Here is an 18,909-nt window from a genome sequence, read left to right on the forward strand (position 1 = left end):
CACATACACACTGGCCACACACCACATATACACTCCCTCCACACACACACACACACTACACTCCCCCACACACACACACTACATACACTCCCCCACACAAATACACCACATACACCCCCCACACACACACACCAGCATACACCCCACACACACACACACCATACACCTACACACACTCATATATACACCCTCCAATGCACACACACACCTATATACCCCCCACACACACTCATATACACACACAGACCCACACCCACTCCCCTCAAGCATCCAATTTCACACACCACACACACACACACTACACACTTCCCACACCTACATCACACCACAATTCCCTCATACACCAAAGGCACATTACACATTCCCTACACCCACATAATTCTCTAACATCCATACCCCCTACACACACCACACACACACACATTACATACACTTCCCCTGCACACACTCCCCTTACACACTATGCACACGCCCCACACACACATTACACACACTTCCCCATATCAACCCACACACTACCCTCCTGGCATATACATACACACCACCCCCATGCACACTCCACCCAGGCACACTCCCTCCCACACACACTACACACTACACACACCCACTCTCCCACACACACCTACCACCCACACTCACACACTACACACCACCCACACTCCCACACACACTACACATCACCCACTCTCCCACACACACCTACCACCACACCTACACACATACTACACACCACCCACACTCCCACACACACTACACACCACCCACACTCACTCCCACACACACTACACACCACCCACACTCCCCCACACACACACTACACACCACCCACACTCCCCACACCACACACCACCCACAATCCCCACCACACACCACCACCCACACCCTGCACACACACAGTACACACCACCCACACTCCCACACATACACACCACCCACACTCCCCCACACTACACACCACCCACACTCCCCCACACTACACACCACCCACACTCCCCCACGCACACCTACCACCCACACTCCCTCACACTACACACCACCCACACTCCCACATGCACACCTACCACCCACACTCTGCCACACATACACACCACCCACACTCCTCTACACTACACTCCACCTAATTCCCTACACATGCACACCTACCACCCACACTCACACACACACACTCCCCTCACACACTACACACTCCCTGCACACACACATCATCTCCACAATACCACACCCCCCACACATTCCTACACACTCCCCAAGGCACACCTCTCTGCCACACACATAGTCCCCTCACACACACTACACACCACACTCCTTGACACACACTCTCCCTACACACATCCACACACCTCACTCCCTCAGCCACACACACACACCCCATCTCACCCACATACACACACATTAACTCACCACACATACACACCCACCCCACACCCCATACATAGACAGACACCCCACACCCCACACACATAAGCTGTAAAGCAGTGGGACCCTCACATGTGAGACGCCCACATAAGTGCCCCTGAGAGGCAGCCGCATCTCAACACCGCGGACCCTAATGACCTGGCTCCCTCCCCTGCGTGTCCCTCCAGAGGAAGCCTGGACCTTGTCATGCGCACACTCTGTCACCGCATGATTGTGTCTAAACTCCTTGGTTTGGCATTCGAGGCCCTTCCTGGCACAGCTCAAGCCTCGAATCCCGGCAGAGCCCAAGCCTCCCTTGCATTCACCCGCTCAGCACTCCGTGGGCATCTCTGTGCACCGTATAGTTACTGAGCACCGAGCGGGAGTCGCATGCAATCCCTCCCCACAAAGAGCCCACAGGCTAGTAAGGGAGGCAGACCCGTGCACAGGCACTCATCACACACCCGGCGGGCACCTGATGGCAGGGTGGGCCCACCACCCAAGGGGAGTGTGGCCGCCGAGGGCTTCTGATGGTAGCTGGCCTTGTTTCACTTAATCCCCGTGGCCACCCTATGGGGAGGGACTGTGAGCAGGGTTGTGAGAATGCTTGAGCCCCCGGGTGGGGGACGAGGTGGGGAGGGTGCGCCACACCGAGAGGTGACAGTGCTCGTAGCTGCCGTGCCCATGACGGGGCTGGAGAAGGGCTCTGAGCAGAGGCCGACCCATGACTTCCAGCCTGAGCCTGACCCCTCCTCTGCAACAGACCTGCCCCTCCTCAACATGCCAGGCCTGGCCCAGCCCTTCCCTTCTGTGGGGTACGTAGGAAGAAGAGAGGTGCCACTTCTGTCTTCCCTCCACACCAGAGCACAGTCCAGCCCAGCCTGGCCCCTTCCAGCTCCTCCCCAAAGCACATGCTTCATCCCGTCTGTTCCAATTTTTGCAGATGCTGGTCCGTTCTGGAACCCTTGCTGGGCCAGGACTTATTTATGGATCAGGGCTGGAGGGGGCCTGAAGGGCAGGTGTACCGTGTGGCTGGCCTCCTCTCGACCCCCATTCCTGGCTCCCATCTCTCTTCGCCCTGTCTTTTGGTCCCTTGGTCCTCACACTTGTCTTTCTTTCTCTGCGTGTCTCTGTCTTCACTCTCTGGTTGACTGTGTGCAGCTGTGGAAGGTGAGGCTCTGCCCTTCACCCGCTTGATGGTCCTGGATGAGCCATTTAGGCCCAGTTGCCGTTCTCCCACCTGGGAAATGGGGTCGATAGCACCTACCTTGCAGGGTGCCCTGGAAGATTAAGTTACAAATAATACAGTGAGGCTCCTGGCCCACAATAAATGGTAGCTGTTGGTGTGTTCTCTCTCTCTTTCTGTCCCTCCTCCCCCCACCCACTTTCCCTCTCCCCTCTCTCTTGGCCCCCTTCTTCTGCTGAGGAATTGAAAACACTCTGCCCATTCCCCCACCCCGCCTTCGGTCCACCCCCATTTTCTTTCTTCTCTCTGTTTCTCTGCTTAAGTGAATCAGAACACAGAACTGGTTTGTTCTTTGTTAAATCTATCAAATGCCTTTACGTTTCCCCGTTGTCAATTGTCAAAGCCTAGGAATGAAGCGTTTTCTGTCTTGCATCTGCGGTGAAGTGTTCCTCGGGCAACCCGCCTTCCTCCTGGGACGGCCCTGGGTGGAGAGACCTCTGGGCTCAGCCACAGCCTGTGAGGCCCTGCTCCTTGGCTGGCCCACTGTCCAGCAGGCAGGGGCCACCAGGGCAGAGAGGGGGTGTTGCGATGCAATTCTTCTCTTTCCTGCTCCTTTGAACTCCATTTATCCCAATTTGCTAAATTTAAACTCAGTTTTTCCAGAGTGGCTCTACTTGAGGGCTTAGCCAGCTAAATTAACGTTTTTCCTTCTCTTTCCCATGGCCTTTTATGAAGCTACCCAGCATTAATTATCATGTTTGTCACTGGGTAATAAAAACCTCTGAACTCCCTGCCACCAGATTATCTTTGTAAAGAAATGCAACTCACTTACAGTTAATAACCAGAGGCCCCGCCGTCCCCAGCCTGCTAAGGCGAGGTGATTTATAGCACCCGCCGGATGAGCCCATGCACTTTTGTGCAGGACGAGTGCGCTCTAGACAGCCCGGATTTCCTCCGAGTCGCAGGCTGTGTCTGCCTTGCAGTCCCCGTTCCAGGTTCGGTGGCTGCTGGCGAGATGCCCACTTCCTACCCGTACAGGCACCAGGCCCCTGAGGCCAGGCGGGTGTGTGAGGCCCTGCCCCAGGAGAGCCGGCGGCAGATGGAGTTAATGTTCTTGTCCTCTTTCCCCTCACAGACCACGTCTCGGTTGGAGGACTCGGGGACAGTTTTTATGAATATTTGATCAAATCCTGGTTGATGTCGGGCAAGACAGATATGGAGGCTAAAAATATGTACTACGAAGCCTTGGAGGTAAGACAAGCACTGGATTATTCACAGGCCGCTGGTCACCAGCCTCCGGCTCTCTCACAGGCCCCTGAGTGCTGGGGCTGCGGGGCCAGATGGGCTGAGGCTTGCTCCCACCCCCTGCAGTGAACTGGTGAGAAGATTGACAGGACAGCCCCCTCCCAGCCAGGCATTTTACACCCCTGCGACCCTCCCACATGCTCTAAGACGGAGGCTGTGTCAGATGCAAAACCCAAGCTCAGGGAGGTGAAGTCATGTGTCCGAGGTCTCCTCAGAAGTGACCATCAGTCTGATTCAGAAACCGCCACCTGCTCGGTGTCTGTGCTTCGGCTGATGTGTCAGAGCCCAGAATGCAGCCAGACTGGGGGCTGGCACCCCCAAGGGTGGCTGCCAGAGTGCGACCCTCAGCCGTGTCTTCCTTGGACAACAGAGGTGACAGGAGAAGTATGTCCAAGCTGGAAGAGGCCTCCTTCAGTGGAGCATCCAGTTTTGCTCCTTCTCTTTATGTGGATGGAAACCAAGGCCTAGAGAGGGGAAGGCACTTGCCCAAGGCCGCACAGCACAGAGCTGGCCAAGCTGGCACCACTGGTGGTCTGTCCACGGGGTGTGGAATGAACGAGGGCTGGAAGGCTGAGGTGAGTCCCTCCAAAGAGGAGAGACCAGGACAGAAGAGGGAAGCAGTTAACTTGAGCCATTGGGAAGAGGGCTAGGGAATCCCACGACTCAATAGATACCTCGGAGCCCAACTAAGGAAAAGGCACTGGGCCGGCTCTGGACCTCAGTTTCCCCTTAAAGCAAGTTGAGCAAGTTGGATCTACTCTGCCACCACCTTGGTCTACACTACCTCCTTATTTCCTCTAAACCGGCTTCCCCTCTGCCCTGCTCTCTGAATGCTGTGTGGGGAACAGAAGCCAGAAGAGCTGGACATGCACATCCCTCTCCTCTCTGGCCCCCCTTAGCACCTGGAATAAATCCAACTCCTCTCCTTTACCCATCGGGTCCGCCTTCCCTGGGCCCTGCTGATCACCCTGACTTCACGCCTGCCTCTCTGCCCTGTGCTCTCTGGGCCCTGGCACCAGTCTTCCTGCTCTTCCTCAGACACCCCAGGCGACTCCCACCTCAGGGCCTTTGTACTTGCTGTCCCCTCTGCCTGGAATATCATTCCAATGGCTAGGTCCCACTCACTAGTCAACTGTCAATTCAGATGCCACTGAAACTACCATTCCCAGCCTGTCACATACCCAGGCTTATTCTCTTCACCTTCATCACCCTTTACAATTATCACAGGCATGTATTTGTTTACTTGCTCATTCTCTATCTTCCCCAAATAGAATGTCAGTTATCTGGGATTAGAGATCTTGTCTGCTCCTAAAACAGTGCCTGGCACATAGCAGGCACATGGTAACTGTTTTGTGAACAAATGAATGAATGCATGCATGCATGAACGCCTGAAATGATCGACGATGGAATGATTTGACGGACGATGGAAATGACCTGACGGACGATGGCTACTGACTGACCAGATGGAAATGACTGACGGATGGAAACACTTAATTGACGGATGGAAATGATCGGACGGTGTAATGACTCTGGACGGGAAGATCGATGGAAAAATGACTTGACGGGATGAATGACGACGGACGGTGTAAATGACGGACGGACGGATGAAATGACTCTGGATTTGATGGGAAATGACGGACGGGTGGATGGGAATGACAGATTTGACGGAAGGGAAATGACGGGATTGACGGATGGGAAATGACCGGACGGGATGGTACGACGGACGGGCGGATGTGGAATGACAGATGGACGGATGGGAATGACGGATCGAGGGAAATGTGGACGGACGGAGTGGAAATGACGGACGGACGGATGGAATGATTTGACGGGTGAATGATCACGGACAGATGGGAAGGACGGACGGATGGAAATGGATGGATGGTGGAAGGACGGATGGATGGAGGGGGAAGGATGGATGGATGGAGGAAGGATGGATGGACGGATGGTAATGACGGACGGGCGGAGGAATGACGGATGATGCAGCTGACGGATGGAGGGACGGATTTAATGGTGGAAGGATGGGTGGATGGAGAGATGGATGGATGGATGGAGGGAAGGATGGATGGATGGGGAAGGATGGATGGATGGAGGGAAGGATGGATGGAGGGAAGGGATGGATGGATGGAGGGATGGATGGATGGATGGAAGGGATGGATGGATGGAAGGAAGGATGGATGGAGGAAAGATGGATGGATGGAGGGAAGGATGGATGGATGGAGGGAAGGATGGATGGATGGAGGGAAGGATGGATGGAGGGAAGGATGGATGGATGGAAGATGGATGGATGGAGGGAAAGATGGATGGATGGAAGGATGGATGGAAGGATGGATGGTGGAGTAGATAGATGGGTGGTGGTGGATGGATGGATAGATGGAAACCGGACACAGGAAGGAATGCGGGTGCTTAAAAGACACACATTGAAACGGACTGCTAGAGCCCTGGACCCTTTAAACCGTAGGCTCAGCAATGAGTTTTCCCTGCCCAGCTCCCTGGCACAAGACCTCCGTCATGAAGCAGCTTCTGGGACTATAGTCCCATCTCAGTCTGAGTCCCAGCCTTGTTCACTCCGGTCTTTGGCTGAGCTCAGACCAGAGCCCCGGTCAGAGAATTAGTGTGCAGCTGGTGGTGGCCAGAGTGTGCTGCCCAGAGGCCCTTGATGCCTTCTCTTGCAGAGTAAACATAAAGTTAATGAGCAGCCAGGCTCCCTGCCCTCAGGGCACACTGTAGTTGAGGCTTCAAGGGAAGAAGTGGCCATGAATTATTTAAGGCAACTCGAGCACTTGATTTTGTAGGAGAGAACTTTGAATAGAAGAGGCTTTGCTCTCTGCATTTGATCTTCCCAGTGAAGAGCCTGGAGCGTCTTTGACCCTGGGTGAAGGCTGGGCCTCTGGCAAGTTTGGGGTTTTGAAGAATCTTCTGGTGCTTCTCAACCATGTTGGCATGTTAAAATCACCTAGGGAGCTGCAAAGTCCTGATGTTCAGACTGCACCCCTGACTCAGAACCTCTGGGCATGGGGCCCGGGCCACACATGAACCTCCTTGGGATTTCCGTGTGTAGTCAGGGTTGGGAATCACTGACCAAAGACTTTCACCCCTGCCTGTACCTTAGGAACACCTGGAGAGCTTTAAAAATCCCATGTCTAGCCTCACCCCAGGCCACCAAATCCCAATCTGAGCTTTTTAAAAAGTTCCTTCCACGGCCGGGCAATGTGGCTCACACCTGTAATCCCAGCACTTTGGGAGGCTGAGGTGGGCAGATCACAGGTCAGGAGATCGAGACCATCCGCTAACACGGTGAAACCCCGGCTCTACTAAAAATACAAAAATTAGCCGGGCGTGGTGGTGGGCACCTGCAGTCCCAGCTAATCGGGAGGCTGAGCAGGAGAATGGTGTGTGAACTCCGAGGCGGAGCTTGCAGGGGAGCCAGGATCTGGCCACTGCACCCAGCCTGGGCTTACAGAGCCGAGACTCCATCTCAAAAAAAAAAAAAAAGAAAAAAGAAAAAAAAGAAAAGTTCCTTCCACAATTCTGTTGTGCACCTGGGGTCAGAAAACCACCAGGTTAGACCAGTGTCCAGCTGGGGTGGGCCTGGGAAGGTCAGACAGTTCGGACTGGGCACACCTCTGAGTGTCACGGCAGGAGACAAGAAGAACAGGGAGAGCTTTGGTCACTTTGGCCTCCTCTGGGCCAGTGCTCTAAGTACCTCATCTTCTTTAGCCCCCATCTTACAGATGATGAAACTGAGGGTCAGAAAGGCCCAAGGTCCAGATAGCAGCAGGTGTCAGAGCGAGGACACAAATACGGGTCTAACTCCAGATCCAGTGGGCTGGCCTCTGCTTACCAGCGGCCAAGTCACAGAGGGGCCTGGCTTGCCTGAAACCCCTCCCACGAGTGCTCAGATGGGGCTCCTGCAGGCGGCAAAGGAAGGAACAGCCAGTGCCAGGCACTGAGCCAGGCTTCGAATATCCTGTTCTTTAATCCTCACAACCGATCCAGGAATCATTATTCCCATTTTATAGATGAGCAAAGTGAGTCTTCAGTAAAGTGAAATAACTTGCCCAAAGTCATCGCCACTCTAGGCTCACTGCCTGTGGGTTAGCCCTGCTCTGCAAGGAACAGTACAAATATTTTTGTTAATACTTTAAAAAAATAAACCCTGGTCTTGCACCCCAGTTAGCTCCTTGCACCTCTGCTTGCTGTGATTTAAACCTTTTACCAGTTGTCTGCCAGCCTGCGCTGTCTTGTGTTTTGTTTTAAAAAGCCTGTTTTTTATCTTTGCATCTGCGTGTCTCAGTTGTGTCTTCAAAGAGGCACTGGTTTATAATTTCCTCTTGACCGCAATTACTTAGCTTGGGGCCAACCCGCAGTGGAAATAACCTGTGGGAGGCGGTCTGGAAGGTGCAGATGCCAGCTCTGGTGTGTGGCACCCTGAGGTCTCCCTCAGATGTCTGTGTTCTCTCCAAAGTGTTGACAACTGGTGACTCTGACCCAGGTTTCTGAGCCCTGACACTCCTCCCCTGCGCCACACACTTAGTGACGCCGAGCAGCTGCCGGGGACATGGCTCTGCCCGGGAGCCAGGCCGGGCCCAGAGCAGACCCCCGCCTGCAGCCCGGCTGCTCTGCAGGTGTCCTCAGCACTCCCCCATGTGGAGCAGGTGCCCTGGCATGTCACATTGTCAGCGCTTCTCCATCTGCCACTCAGTGTGGGTCCTGCAGCCAGCCCACCAGCCCTGGGCCCTGACAGGAGAGAAAAAAGAAAAAACAGACCCAGGAGTGAGCGAATGTTCCTTGAGCATCTCCTGTGTGTCGGGCACTGGCTGGAGGCTGCTGGTGGTGGCTTCTGCTGTCACACGGCACTCAGAGTCTGAGAGAGGGACAGATACACAACAGAAACATACGCCAAGTAGGAATTGCACCATGTAGAAGGGTGACGGGCCCATAGTAATGGCAGTGGCAGTGCTGGTTTAAATTGCAGCATTCTCTCCAAGGAAGTGACATTCTGGAGGAGGTGGAGTTAGCAGAGTCAGGGCTGGAGCATGCAGGGAGGAGGCACAGCACCAGCCAAGCCCCGAAGCAGGAAGAAAAATGCAGCCTTCAAGAATGTCACCTTTGCAGAGAGACTTTCCCAGACCTCACTCTGCAAAGTACAGCACTGCCCCCACCCCAGCTCTTTGTTTTGTTTTGTTTTTGTTTTTGTTTTTGAGACAGAGTCTCACTCTGTTTCCCAGGATGGAGTGCAGTTAGTAGAGATGGGTTTTTGCCATGTTGTCCAGGCTGGTTTCAAACAACTGGGCTCAAGTGATTCATCTACCTCAGCCTCCCAAAGTGTTGGGATGATGGCATGAGCCACTGTGTCCAGCCCCTCCCCGCCTCCCCCTGCATTTTTTAATCTCATCCTCTCACTTTGTTTTATTCAAAATGCTGATCACAAATTGTACCTCTGGGCCAATTATGGTGACTCACACCTGTAATCTCAACACTTTGGGAGGCCTAGGTGGGTGGATCCCCTGAGGTCAGGAGTTCAAGACCAACCAGCCTGGCCAACATAGTGAAACCCTGTCTTTACTAAAAATATAAAAAATTGCTGGGGGTGGTGGCACACGCCTATATAATCCCAGCTACTTGGGAGGCTGAGGCACGAGAATGGTTTGAACCTGGGAGGCAGAGGTTGCAGTGAGCCAAGATGGTGCCACTGCACTTCAGCCTGGGTAACAGTCTAAGACTGTGTTTCAAAACAAAACAAATTGCGCCTCTCGTATACATTTGGTTTTGTTGGGAATTCCCTGCACTAATGGGCGAGCTCCCTGAGGCAGAGTCCAGGCTCCTCTCCTGCACACCTGTAGCCGCAGTACCTAGCACAGCACTGACACCAAGGAAATATTACACGGCTCCCGGAATATTGGAAGCCAGGAGGGTACCTGAGTGAAAAGAGGCCGGTGTGGGTGAGGTAGGGTGTGAGAAGGGAGGGGCAGGAGACAGACTAGAGAGGAATCATAGGGGCTAGTAATTACTGGGGACTCGCTCTGTGCTGGGAAATAGGCCAAGCCCTGCAGGTGTATCTCATTTAATTCTCACAACCCTTTGAGGCAGTTAATGCTCTTATCCCCAGTTTACACGTTAGGAAACTGAGGCACAGAGAGAACATACAACCTGCCCAGTGTCACACAGTGTGGAACTGGTGGAGATGGGATTTGAACCTGACGAGTCTGTGCCCCAGAGCCATGTCCATAGCATCAGGTCCACCCTCAGGGTCCAGATCGTGGAGTCTTGGCGGCCTCTCTGGTCTTTTCACATAAGGGCACTTGGAAACCACTGCAGGTTCTAAGCAGGCAGATGATATGATCCGGTGTGTTAATTGCAGAGTACAGAGAGCCCCTGGAGAGTAGATTGGAGGGGTGAGAGTGGAGGCAGAGGCCTGGCAAGGGCCCCAGAGGACCCCAGCCATGGGCCAGGCCCCATCAGCCCATGGAGTCTGGTCTCAAGGCTGTGTGAGCAGCTTCCTTCCTCCCCTGGGTCCCCAGGGCTCCTGGGACTGACAGCAGTGTGACCCCCTCATGTCCCCGACATCCCAGAGTCTTTACAACAGCATCACCTCCCTTCCCACCAAAAGGTATGGCCATCGGGTAGAGGAAGAAGCAGAGCTCTGGACAATGTGGGGTATTGTTTCTAGGCTGGTGTGGCTGCATGGCCTGGGACAAGCTGCCCCTCCCATTTGTCTGTGTAGGGCGCTGCAGCCCAGGTGCCTGGCTTGCTGTAGGCATTAAATGAGGAAACGTGTGACAAAATAGCATAGAGAGCAGCTCTTAATTTTCTGCAGGTTCTTTTTGAGAAACTGAGAAGAATAGATGGACACTCTTCCCATAAAGATGCACATCCACTAAAAAGTGTTGGGTGCAGTTTTAAGGGCCTGGACCCCTGAAGCCTGTCCACAGGCCCTCTGGGTTTTTGGTTAAGATCAAACAGAGGACATAATGGAGGAGGAGGAGGATCACCTTAAAATATTTTTTAATGTTTTTTAAAACGTGGAAGATTTTTTAAAGACTGAGAGACTTGCCCTGGGGAGCTGCCGTGTGTCTGAGCCTCCCAGTGAATAGCAGCCCCTCCTGTGCCCTGGCAGGCATCTTGACCAGCAGAAATCAGTGGGCCTCCTTTGCCTGGGATGGAGGGCTTGGCAGAGCTGCCCTTGCTACTGTCTCCAAAATGTTCATTTTCCATCCTTTCCCCCCCTTCTCTGTGCCCTTCCACGCCCCTTCTCCCTGCCCAATCCCCACCTTGCTCCCAGGCGATAGAGACCTACTTGCTGAATGTCTCTCCCGGGGGGCTGACCTACATCGCCGAGTGGCGAGGGGGGATTCTGGACCACAAGATGGGGCACCTGGCCTGTTTCTCCGGGGGCATGATCGCCCTTGGCGCCGAGGATGCCAAGGAAGAAAAGAGGGCCCACTACCGAGAGCTCGCAGCCCAGATCACCAAGACGTGCCACGAGTCATACGCCCGCTCAGGTAACCCTGCAAGGGGAAGGGGCAGCAGGAGAGACTGAGGCTAGACACCAGGAAGAACTGGAAAGACCAGCAGCAGTGAGTTAAGGGAGCACATGGCCTTAGGGAAGCCTCCCATTAGAACTTAGGTAGAATTTGAGAGATGTGCTGTCCAGGCTCCGAGACTGTACCCTGAATGAAAGGGAAACTAGTACAGACGCAGGAAGCGCTTTGCTTGTACCCGATGCTCTTCCGCCCTTGACACACATCATCACTGAACCTCACCACACAGATGAGGAAACTGAGGCTCAGAAATTACTTGGCCAAGGTCCCTTGAGAGGGGCATGGAGTAAAGGATCCTCCAGCTCTGGAGGCAGAAACGGCAGCTTCCTGAGCCCAGCACATGTCCCACCCTGAGTCCCATGCCTTCGAATGTGCTTCTGCCTTTCCCCCGGCACCCTCCTCAGAGGGGTTCTCACCGCCTCCTGCTCCCACCTGTTTAGTCGCCGTCTTTGACCCGTGACCACTGGAAAGCCTGAGAGCTTGGTCCTCCCCACCCACCACTCACCACTGAATTGTCAGATGCTAGAGTCAGAGGTCACATTTGAGAGCCTGAGCCTGGCTCCTCATTCTACACAGAGAAGCGGAGTCAGCCCAGAGGGGGAAGTGACTTAGCCAAAGTCACACTACAGATAAGGAATTGATCCTGGGCTGGAACCCAGGCCTTCTGATGCCTGGTTCCACCCCGTGTGCAAACTACACCCCTCAGAAAAATCCCCAGCCCCCATGTGGTCCCAGGAGACGCCCGCTGCTCCCAGTGGTAATCCCAGTGTTGGCTGGAGGGGACGAGCCAAGATTTGCAGTAAAAATCCCAGGCTCAAGCGCCGCTCTGCCACTGCCAGCTGGGCAGCCTCTGTTTTCTTATCTGTTCGATGGAAATAATGACACAGGTTTCAGAGTGAGGCACAGGGTCCCATGAGAAAGTACTTTGGCAGCCGCCTTCTGCCAGCAGCACTGCAGCCACTTGCTGACGGTCCACCGCGATGTGTCTGTGCCCGCCCCAGCTGAATGGGGTCTCCTGGAGCTGTTTCCAGGAAGTCAGAGATTCGCAATGGGTCTTTAAAACTGGTCGTCCATTCTCTTCAAAGAGCTCACTCTACCAGGGCCATAAACAAATAACAAATCTCAGGAATAATAAAAAGCTCACTATTTGTCTGAGACAATCAGCCCAGACCATAAAAGACAGCCGCTTAATAGAGCATATTGTTCCAGCCAGCCTTGGCTTGTCCCGTGGACGCCTGCAGCAGCGGCTCCTGCCTTCACCCCACTAGCGACTTGGCAAAACGACTGTTTTCTGATGGCCAGGAGCTGCTACGCCGTTTGAAAAGATTCGAGAGGCTAGGGTCTAGCTAATTCCTCTTCCCCGAAGCCCTCCGTGGAAGAGTGGAAGTCCTGCAAACCTCTAGCCCCTGCCTCTAGAGTCAAAGCAACCCAGGGCCTCTCAAGGTTTTGAACCCTGGTGGGAGGGAAGAGGGCTCACATTAGGAATGGAGCTGGGGACTCGGGTGACCTGGACAGGAGGGACAGGCATTAAAGGTTGAAGGATCTGGCCCTCATACCCTACATGTTGGGCCTCTAAGGGTTAGACCCAGGAGGGAAAGAGCACCACCCTAGGAGAGGCATCAGACACATCCAGGGTCAAGTCCCAGCTCAGCCACAACTCGCTGTGTTACCTTGGGCAAATTACTTAGCCTCTCTGATCCTCAGTTTCCGCCTGCGTGAGAGGGATAGTAGCAATTACCTTACTAAAGAACCATGTTTTAAGAATTGAAATAGTGTATTAAAGCACCCAGCACAGCCTTTGAAATCATAAGCAGCGACTGCAGAGGTGGTTACAATTATGGCCATACAACAAGAATGACAGCACATTGCCCCAAAACAAAACAGTGACAATAACAGAACCCAGGCTTCCTCGGGCTTTCCTTCCTCAGCTCCCTTTGTGGAAGTAGGTGCATTCCTGGGCAATCTTCCCTCCATTTCCACCTCAGCTGTTCCCAAACTCTAGAAGTTCTGGGAGGTGTTAAAAGCAGTTTTCTAAGAGAAAGGGTTCGGTGGAGAAGCCTCATTGCATATTAGCATATTAAAGGATCTGATAAATCCTGCAGATGGGAGACTCACTTTGTTTAACCCTTGGTTCCCCAGATGTGTTGAAACCCGAAACCCTCTTGACTGAGGTCTGGCTAACCTCTTGCAGAGCTATTGCCTCGTAGTACACAGTCAATGGAACCCCACCCAAACCTTCACCTACCCAGACTGCTGAGTAGCTCATCTGGACTCTGAGTCCAAAGCTGCTCACATTTCGAGTCCCCGAGGATCTTGTTTTGTCCAGCCCAGTTCAAGAGGGAAGCTGGGCATCTGCCTGGTGCAGCCTTACGCAGCAGTCCAGGCAGGGGCGCCCCACACCCACACACCCCTGACATCACCCTGGCCGTGGGCTCGAGGCAACTGACATCTCTCCTGGATCCCGAAAAGCAGGAGGTGGGAGGACTGACCTGGGCCTCTGCTTGGCTGTTTCCCCAGACACCAAACTCGGGCCCGAGGCCTTCTGGTTTAACTCCGGCAGAGAGGCCATAGCCACCCAGCTGAGCGAGAGCTACTACATCCTCCGGCCAGAGGTGGTGGAGAGCTACATGTACCTGTGGCGACAGACCCACAACCCCATCTACAGGGAGTGGGGCTGGGAGGTGGTGCTGGTGAGTGGGCCCCAGGGATGGGCAGCCAGGTGCCAGATGCCCCCTGAGAATTCACAGACAGGCTGGGTGCTAGGTGTCCTGGCTTGGGCACGGAGTGGAAGTCCAAGCCACACTGACCTCTGGCCACAGTTCAGAGTGCAAAAGGTCAAGGTGATGGTTACAGAGCCAAGAGTTCCCAGCTGGGCAAAGTTGTCCTGAGACAGGACAGGGCAGACTTGTGAAGAGGGTTCTGAGTGCCCATGGCCTTGGGGCCTGGGATCAGGCCTCAGTAAACTTAGAGGGTCAGAGGCTAGGCAGCTGCCTAGAGCACCACGCGGGCACCACGCGGCCACCACTGTCCCAACAGACGCTTTCTTGATCCCGAAGCTGGGCAGCTCACCTCCGCCTCCCTCCTCTTCCCACAGGCAGCCCAGCCCCAGGGAGCCCCCACCCTAGTCTCTACTGGCCCTCGAGGCCTACCCTGCCCTCAGCACCCAGCCCCACACCTAGGTGGAAATTTAATGGCTGTCTTGGGGGAGGTGTCAAAGGCAGGTGTGGGGATTCCAGAAGGTTCCCTGGTGGATACTGAGCCTTCTCTGCCCCTGTCTCCCCAACCACCCCCATGCCCACTCCGAGCATTGCACTCAGACGGGGTCTGGGGCATGCTTAGGTTCACTGGCCCTGTTAAGTCCACCTGCTTCCCCAGGACCATTGCACTTGGCCTTCAAGCATCTTGTGCTCCTATGTCCAGTCCACAGACCCCTCAGTGGGTAGAAATTGTATTTATCAGCCTATAGGCAACATGGCAAAACCCTATCTATACAAAAAAATACAAAAATTAGCCAGGCATGGTGATGCACGCCTATTGTCTCAGCTACTTGAGGGGCTGAGGCAAGAGGACTGTTCGAACCCCAGAGGTTGAAGCTGCAGAGTGAGCTATGATCGCCCCACTGCCCTCCAGCCTGGGTGACAAAATGAGACCTTGTCTCAAAAAAAAAAAAAAAAAAAAATGCATTTATATAGAAAGATGAATGGCTTGGCCCACTCGCCTCCAGCCAAGGGGCCGTCTCTCCTGAGAATCCCTGGGGTGCCAAGTCCATCCCCAAATCCCAGCCCATGGCCATCACCAGTGGCCTCTCTTCACCTCTGCTTACCACTGTGGGTGAATCTGTGAGACCAGCCTAGTCCCCTGAAACACGAAGAGAAGCTTCCTCTAAGTTCAAACCAGGTGGAGAGCTCAGGACAGGCAGCCCATCGGGCCGGAGCTCTCAGAGGTGTGGGGGGAGGGAGTGTGGCCCCTCCAGCCTGGGGACAGGTGGCTAAACCCTGAAAGAATAATTTGATCTTCTGTTCCCACAAATGCCAGGAGTCCCCAGCCAAGGGGTTGGGGTGCTGTCTGCTTTCTAGCTCCAGCCTGCCAGGCTTGCACAAGTCTTGAGGGGCCTTTCCTGTCCCGTGTTAAGGCTGTTTTCCTCCTGTTCCCCTTCCTCAGGCCTTGGAGAAATACTGTCGGACAGAAGCCGGTTTCTCCGGGATCCAAGACGTGTACAGTAGCACCCCCAGCCACGACAACAAGCAGCAGAGCTTCTTTCTCGCGGAGACACTAAAGTGAGCAGCGTGGGCTTTTCCTAGGGATGGACAGGTGGGCGGTTGGGGGCGGGGGTCTGCAGTCCCTCCCTTCCACAGTCATGTTCTGTGGTCACAGGACGGGAGCCCAAGAGGGATGAAGGGCTTGGGATCCAGAGGGCTGCACCCCAGGGGTGAGCCTTGGGCCAGGCCGTTTTCTTGGAGAGTGAGACTAGGCTAGAATCCAAGTTCCCTAGGGATGCACCGTGTGATACCGCAGGTTCCTTCAGTTGCCCACCTATCTCCGCAGGTTCCTTCAGTTTCTCGCCTATCTCTGCAGCTTGCTTCCATTCTGGGAACTCGAGTGTAAAATGGGATAGGATTAACGATGATGATGTCGGTGCTGGTTGCTGGCATTAACTTTCCCTCCTGTAGCCTCTGCAGTGTGGGTGCTGTGCCCCCCTCAATTCCTTGCTGTGGAGGTTGGCCACCCCACTTCCTCGCTGTTCCCCAAAGCAAGCCCCTTGTGCTTTAACCGATTAGGGTGGGTCAGAATGATCCGTTCCTTCCAGTGGGGAAAAACCCCACAACCTGGAAGCTGCAGTTCTAGAGTCACAACCCCCTGTTCGTCTTAGTGCCCTAATGTGTGCTCTGAATGTAGAGTCTGCAGGCAGCAGTGGGGCACGTGAGAGCCGACTGGACTGGAGCAGCCCTCAGGCACCCCTGCAGAGGAGATCTGGGCCATAAGGGCTCACATACAGGGCCGGGCAGGTGAAGCTGGCTGATGGCAGATGGCAGAGCCAGGGTAAACTAAGTCCTTCTGACCCCAAAGCTCAAGGCTTTTCTCTGCATCCACAGCCTCCTTCCCCAGGACTAGCACCCCCACCCTGCCGCCCACAGTTTTGAGGTTTCAGGCTTCCTGACCTTGGTCACAGGCCCATCACAAAGGCCCTGAGACTTGTTCCCGGGCCCACCCTTCTTCCCCAGGCCACTGACAGACTGTGTCTTGCTTCCCTGCCCTGCCTGGGGCACAGGTATCTCTATCTTCTGTTCTCTGAAGATGACTTGCTCTCCCTGGAAGACTGGGTGTTCAACACCGAGGCCCACCCGCTCCCGGTGAACCACTCAGACAGCTCCGGCAGGGCCTGGGGCAGACACTGACCTCATCCCCCGCCGCCGCCCTGGGGCCACCGCAGGGATGCCTTGCCTTTTCAGGATTTGGGACTGTTTTCAAAGGGACTGGGAACGAAGGCCCCATCTCGGGCAGACCCCCAGCAGATGTGTCAGACAAGCAACTTCTTTTCCTCTGTGAGGAGACAAGACTTGGAGACGCAGCAATGTAAGGCCAGGGCCATGGCCACACTGGCCCACACATTCCTTTCTACAGAGAATCTCTATGAAGCCCTCTCACTTGCCATTCCAGGGCCAAAGGACCGGAGGTTTGCAATCTGCCCCATGTATTTGATTTGCTTCCTTTTGGTTTCTCGGTTTTTGTTTTTGCTTGATTTTGTCTTTTCTCTATGGTTTAGTTTTATCACAATTATACATACAGTTTTCAGAATTATGCGCTTTCTAAAATGATGTCATCCTGATAAACAAAACCCAGTGTTTGCACACATACAAAATCTTGACCCCATTATCTATATTTTAAATGCTTTTTGCCCAACACTGACCCTGCATTCAACTATGTGTCATTTACCTTATAATTTGAGGAGGGGTTTCCCTTTGATTGGGCCTCAGTGTTACAAATCACTAGTGCTCTTTTCATTATTATTGTAATGGAAAAATCTGTGAACTAGAATAAAAGAGTTTATTGAATAAGAAATATGGTTGGGCTCATTGCACATCAGTGACTCCTAGAAAAACCATTGCAATGTTACCATCAGAAAGAATAATCAGCCAGCAGTTGATTTTAGGTATAATTTAGTAAATGATTCCAACTTCTATTACCTCCCCTGAAATCGGTCCTGATATATTCAAGAAGTGTGGGGCCAGCCCTTCAGATGCAGTTATTTATTTACACTCAGGTTGAGATTGGGAAGAGGCCCAGGGAGGAGCAGCAACTTGCCTGAGGTCACACAGCCCAAAAAAGGCAGAGGAGAGTCTCGCCCCTGCCGTCTCCTGGCCACCCCAGTTGAGTGTCTGTCTGTTCCATCATTCAGCAGATGCTTGGTGAGTGCCTGCAACGGACCAGACACTGGGCTAGAGGCCAGGGACACCGCTGGGAGTGAGACAGTCATAAGCCCTGCAGTCTAGGGGTCAAGAGGGGAGACGGCGATGGTAAGGGAAACTGACAAGCAAGTGAAGTGACTGCAGGTCATAGGAAATGCTACAAAGGAGACAGATGGACAGCTGAGGACCTACCCTATGGGGTCAGGGAGGGCCTCTCTGGGCAGGTGACCTTCAAGCCAAGACCCAGAAGATACAAAGGAACGCAGAAGGACTATCTGGCAGAAGAACGAACCTCCCATAACCCAGCCCCCTTTCCCACCCCGCCCCCTCGATGCCCTCCCTGGGAGGGGGCCTGAAACACTGTGGCTGTTGTGCAGAGCAAGGAGTTCAGGTCCTAACACTGAAGTGACAGCACTTCCTCCCCTGACACTTTTTTTTGTTTGTTTGTTTTGAGACCCAGAGTCTCTTTTTTTTTTTTTTTTGAGATGGAGTCTCGCTCTGTTGCCCGGGCTGGAGTGCAGTGGCTGTGACTTCAGCTCACTGCAAGCCTCCCTCCCGGGGTTCACGCCATTCTCCTGCCTCAGCCTCCCGAGTAGCTGGGACTACAGGTGCCCGCCACCTCGCCCGGCTAATTTTTTGTATTTTTTAGTAGAGACGGGGTTTCACCGTGTTTGCCAGGATGGTCTCGATCTCCTGACCTTGTGATCCGCCCGTCTCGGCCTCCCAAAGTACTGGGATTACAGGCTTGAGCCACCGCGCCCAGCCCAGAGTCTCATTCTGTTGCCCAGGCTGGAGTGCAGTGGTGCGATCTTGGCTCACTGCCACCTCCACCTCCTGGGTTCAAGCAATTCTCCTGCCTCAGCTTCCCCAGTAGCAGGAATTACAGGTATGCGTCACCACACCCGGCTAATTTTTTGTATTTTTAGTAGAGACGAGGTTTTGCCATGTTGCCCAGGCTGGTCTTGAACCCCTGAGCTCAGGTGATCCGCCCACCTCAGCCTCCCAAAGTGCTGGGATTACAGGCATGAGCCACCACACCCAGCCCTTTCCTGGCACATTTGCAGCTTGTCAACAC

General features: G+C 53.9%; 1 protein-coding gene across 2 annotated transcripts in view; it reads left to right on the forward strand.

Moving 5' to 3' along the window:
* The window catches only part of MAN1C1 (mannosidase alpha class 1C member 1), a 173,069-nt gene extending 155,578 nt beyond the window's left edge, over nucleotides 1-17,491 (forward strand). Inside the window, exons 8-12 of one of the 2 annotated variants that reach the window (XM_031665644.1) lie at nucleotides 3,717-3,832; nucleotides 11,169-11,388; nucleotides 13,945-14,117; nucleotides 15,589-15,704; nucleotides 16,697-17,491. In XM_031665644.1, coding sequence (XP_031521504.1) covers nucleotides 3,717-3,832; nucleotides 11,169-11,388; nucleotides 13,945-14,117; nucleotides 15,589-15,704; nucleotides 16,697-16,823 — 752 coding nt within the window. In that variant the 3' untranslated portion in view covers nucleotides 16,824-17,491. The remainder of the gene's footprint in view (nucleotides 1-3,716; nucleotides 3,833-11,168; nucleotides 11,389-13,944; nucleotides 14,118-15,588; nucleotides 15,705-16,696) is intronic. The other variant, XR_004183332.1, reaches the window with a different exon arrangement.
* Nucleotides 17,492-18,909: the final 1,418 nt, after the last annotated feature.

This window comes from Papio anubis, chromosome 1, assembly GCF_008728515.1.
Source record: "Papio anubis isolate 15944 chromosome 1, Panubis1.0, whole genome shotgun sequence".
NCBI lineage: Eukaryota > Metazoa > Chordata > Mammalia > Primates > Cercopithecidae > Papio > Papio anubis.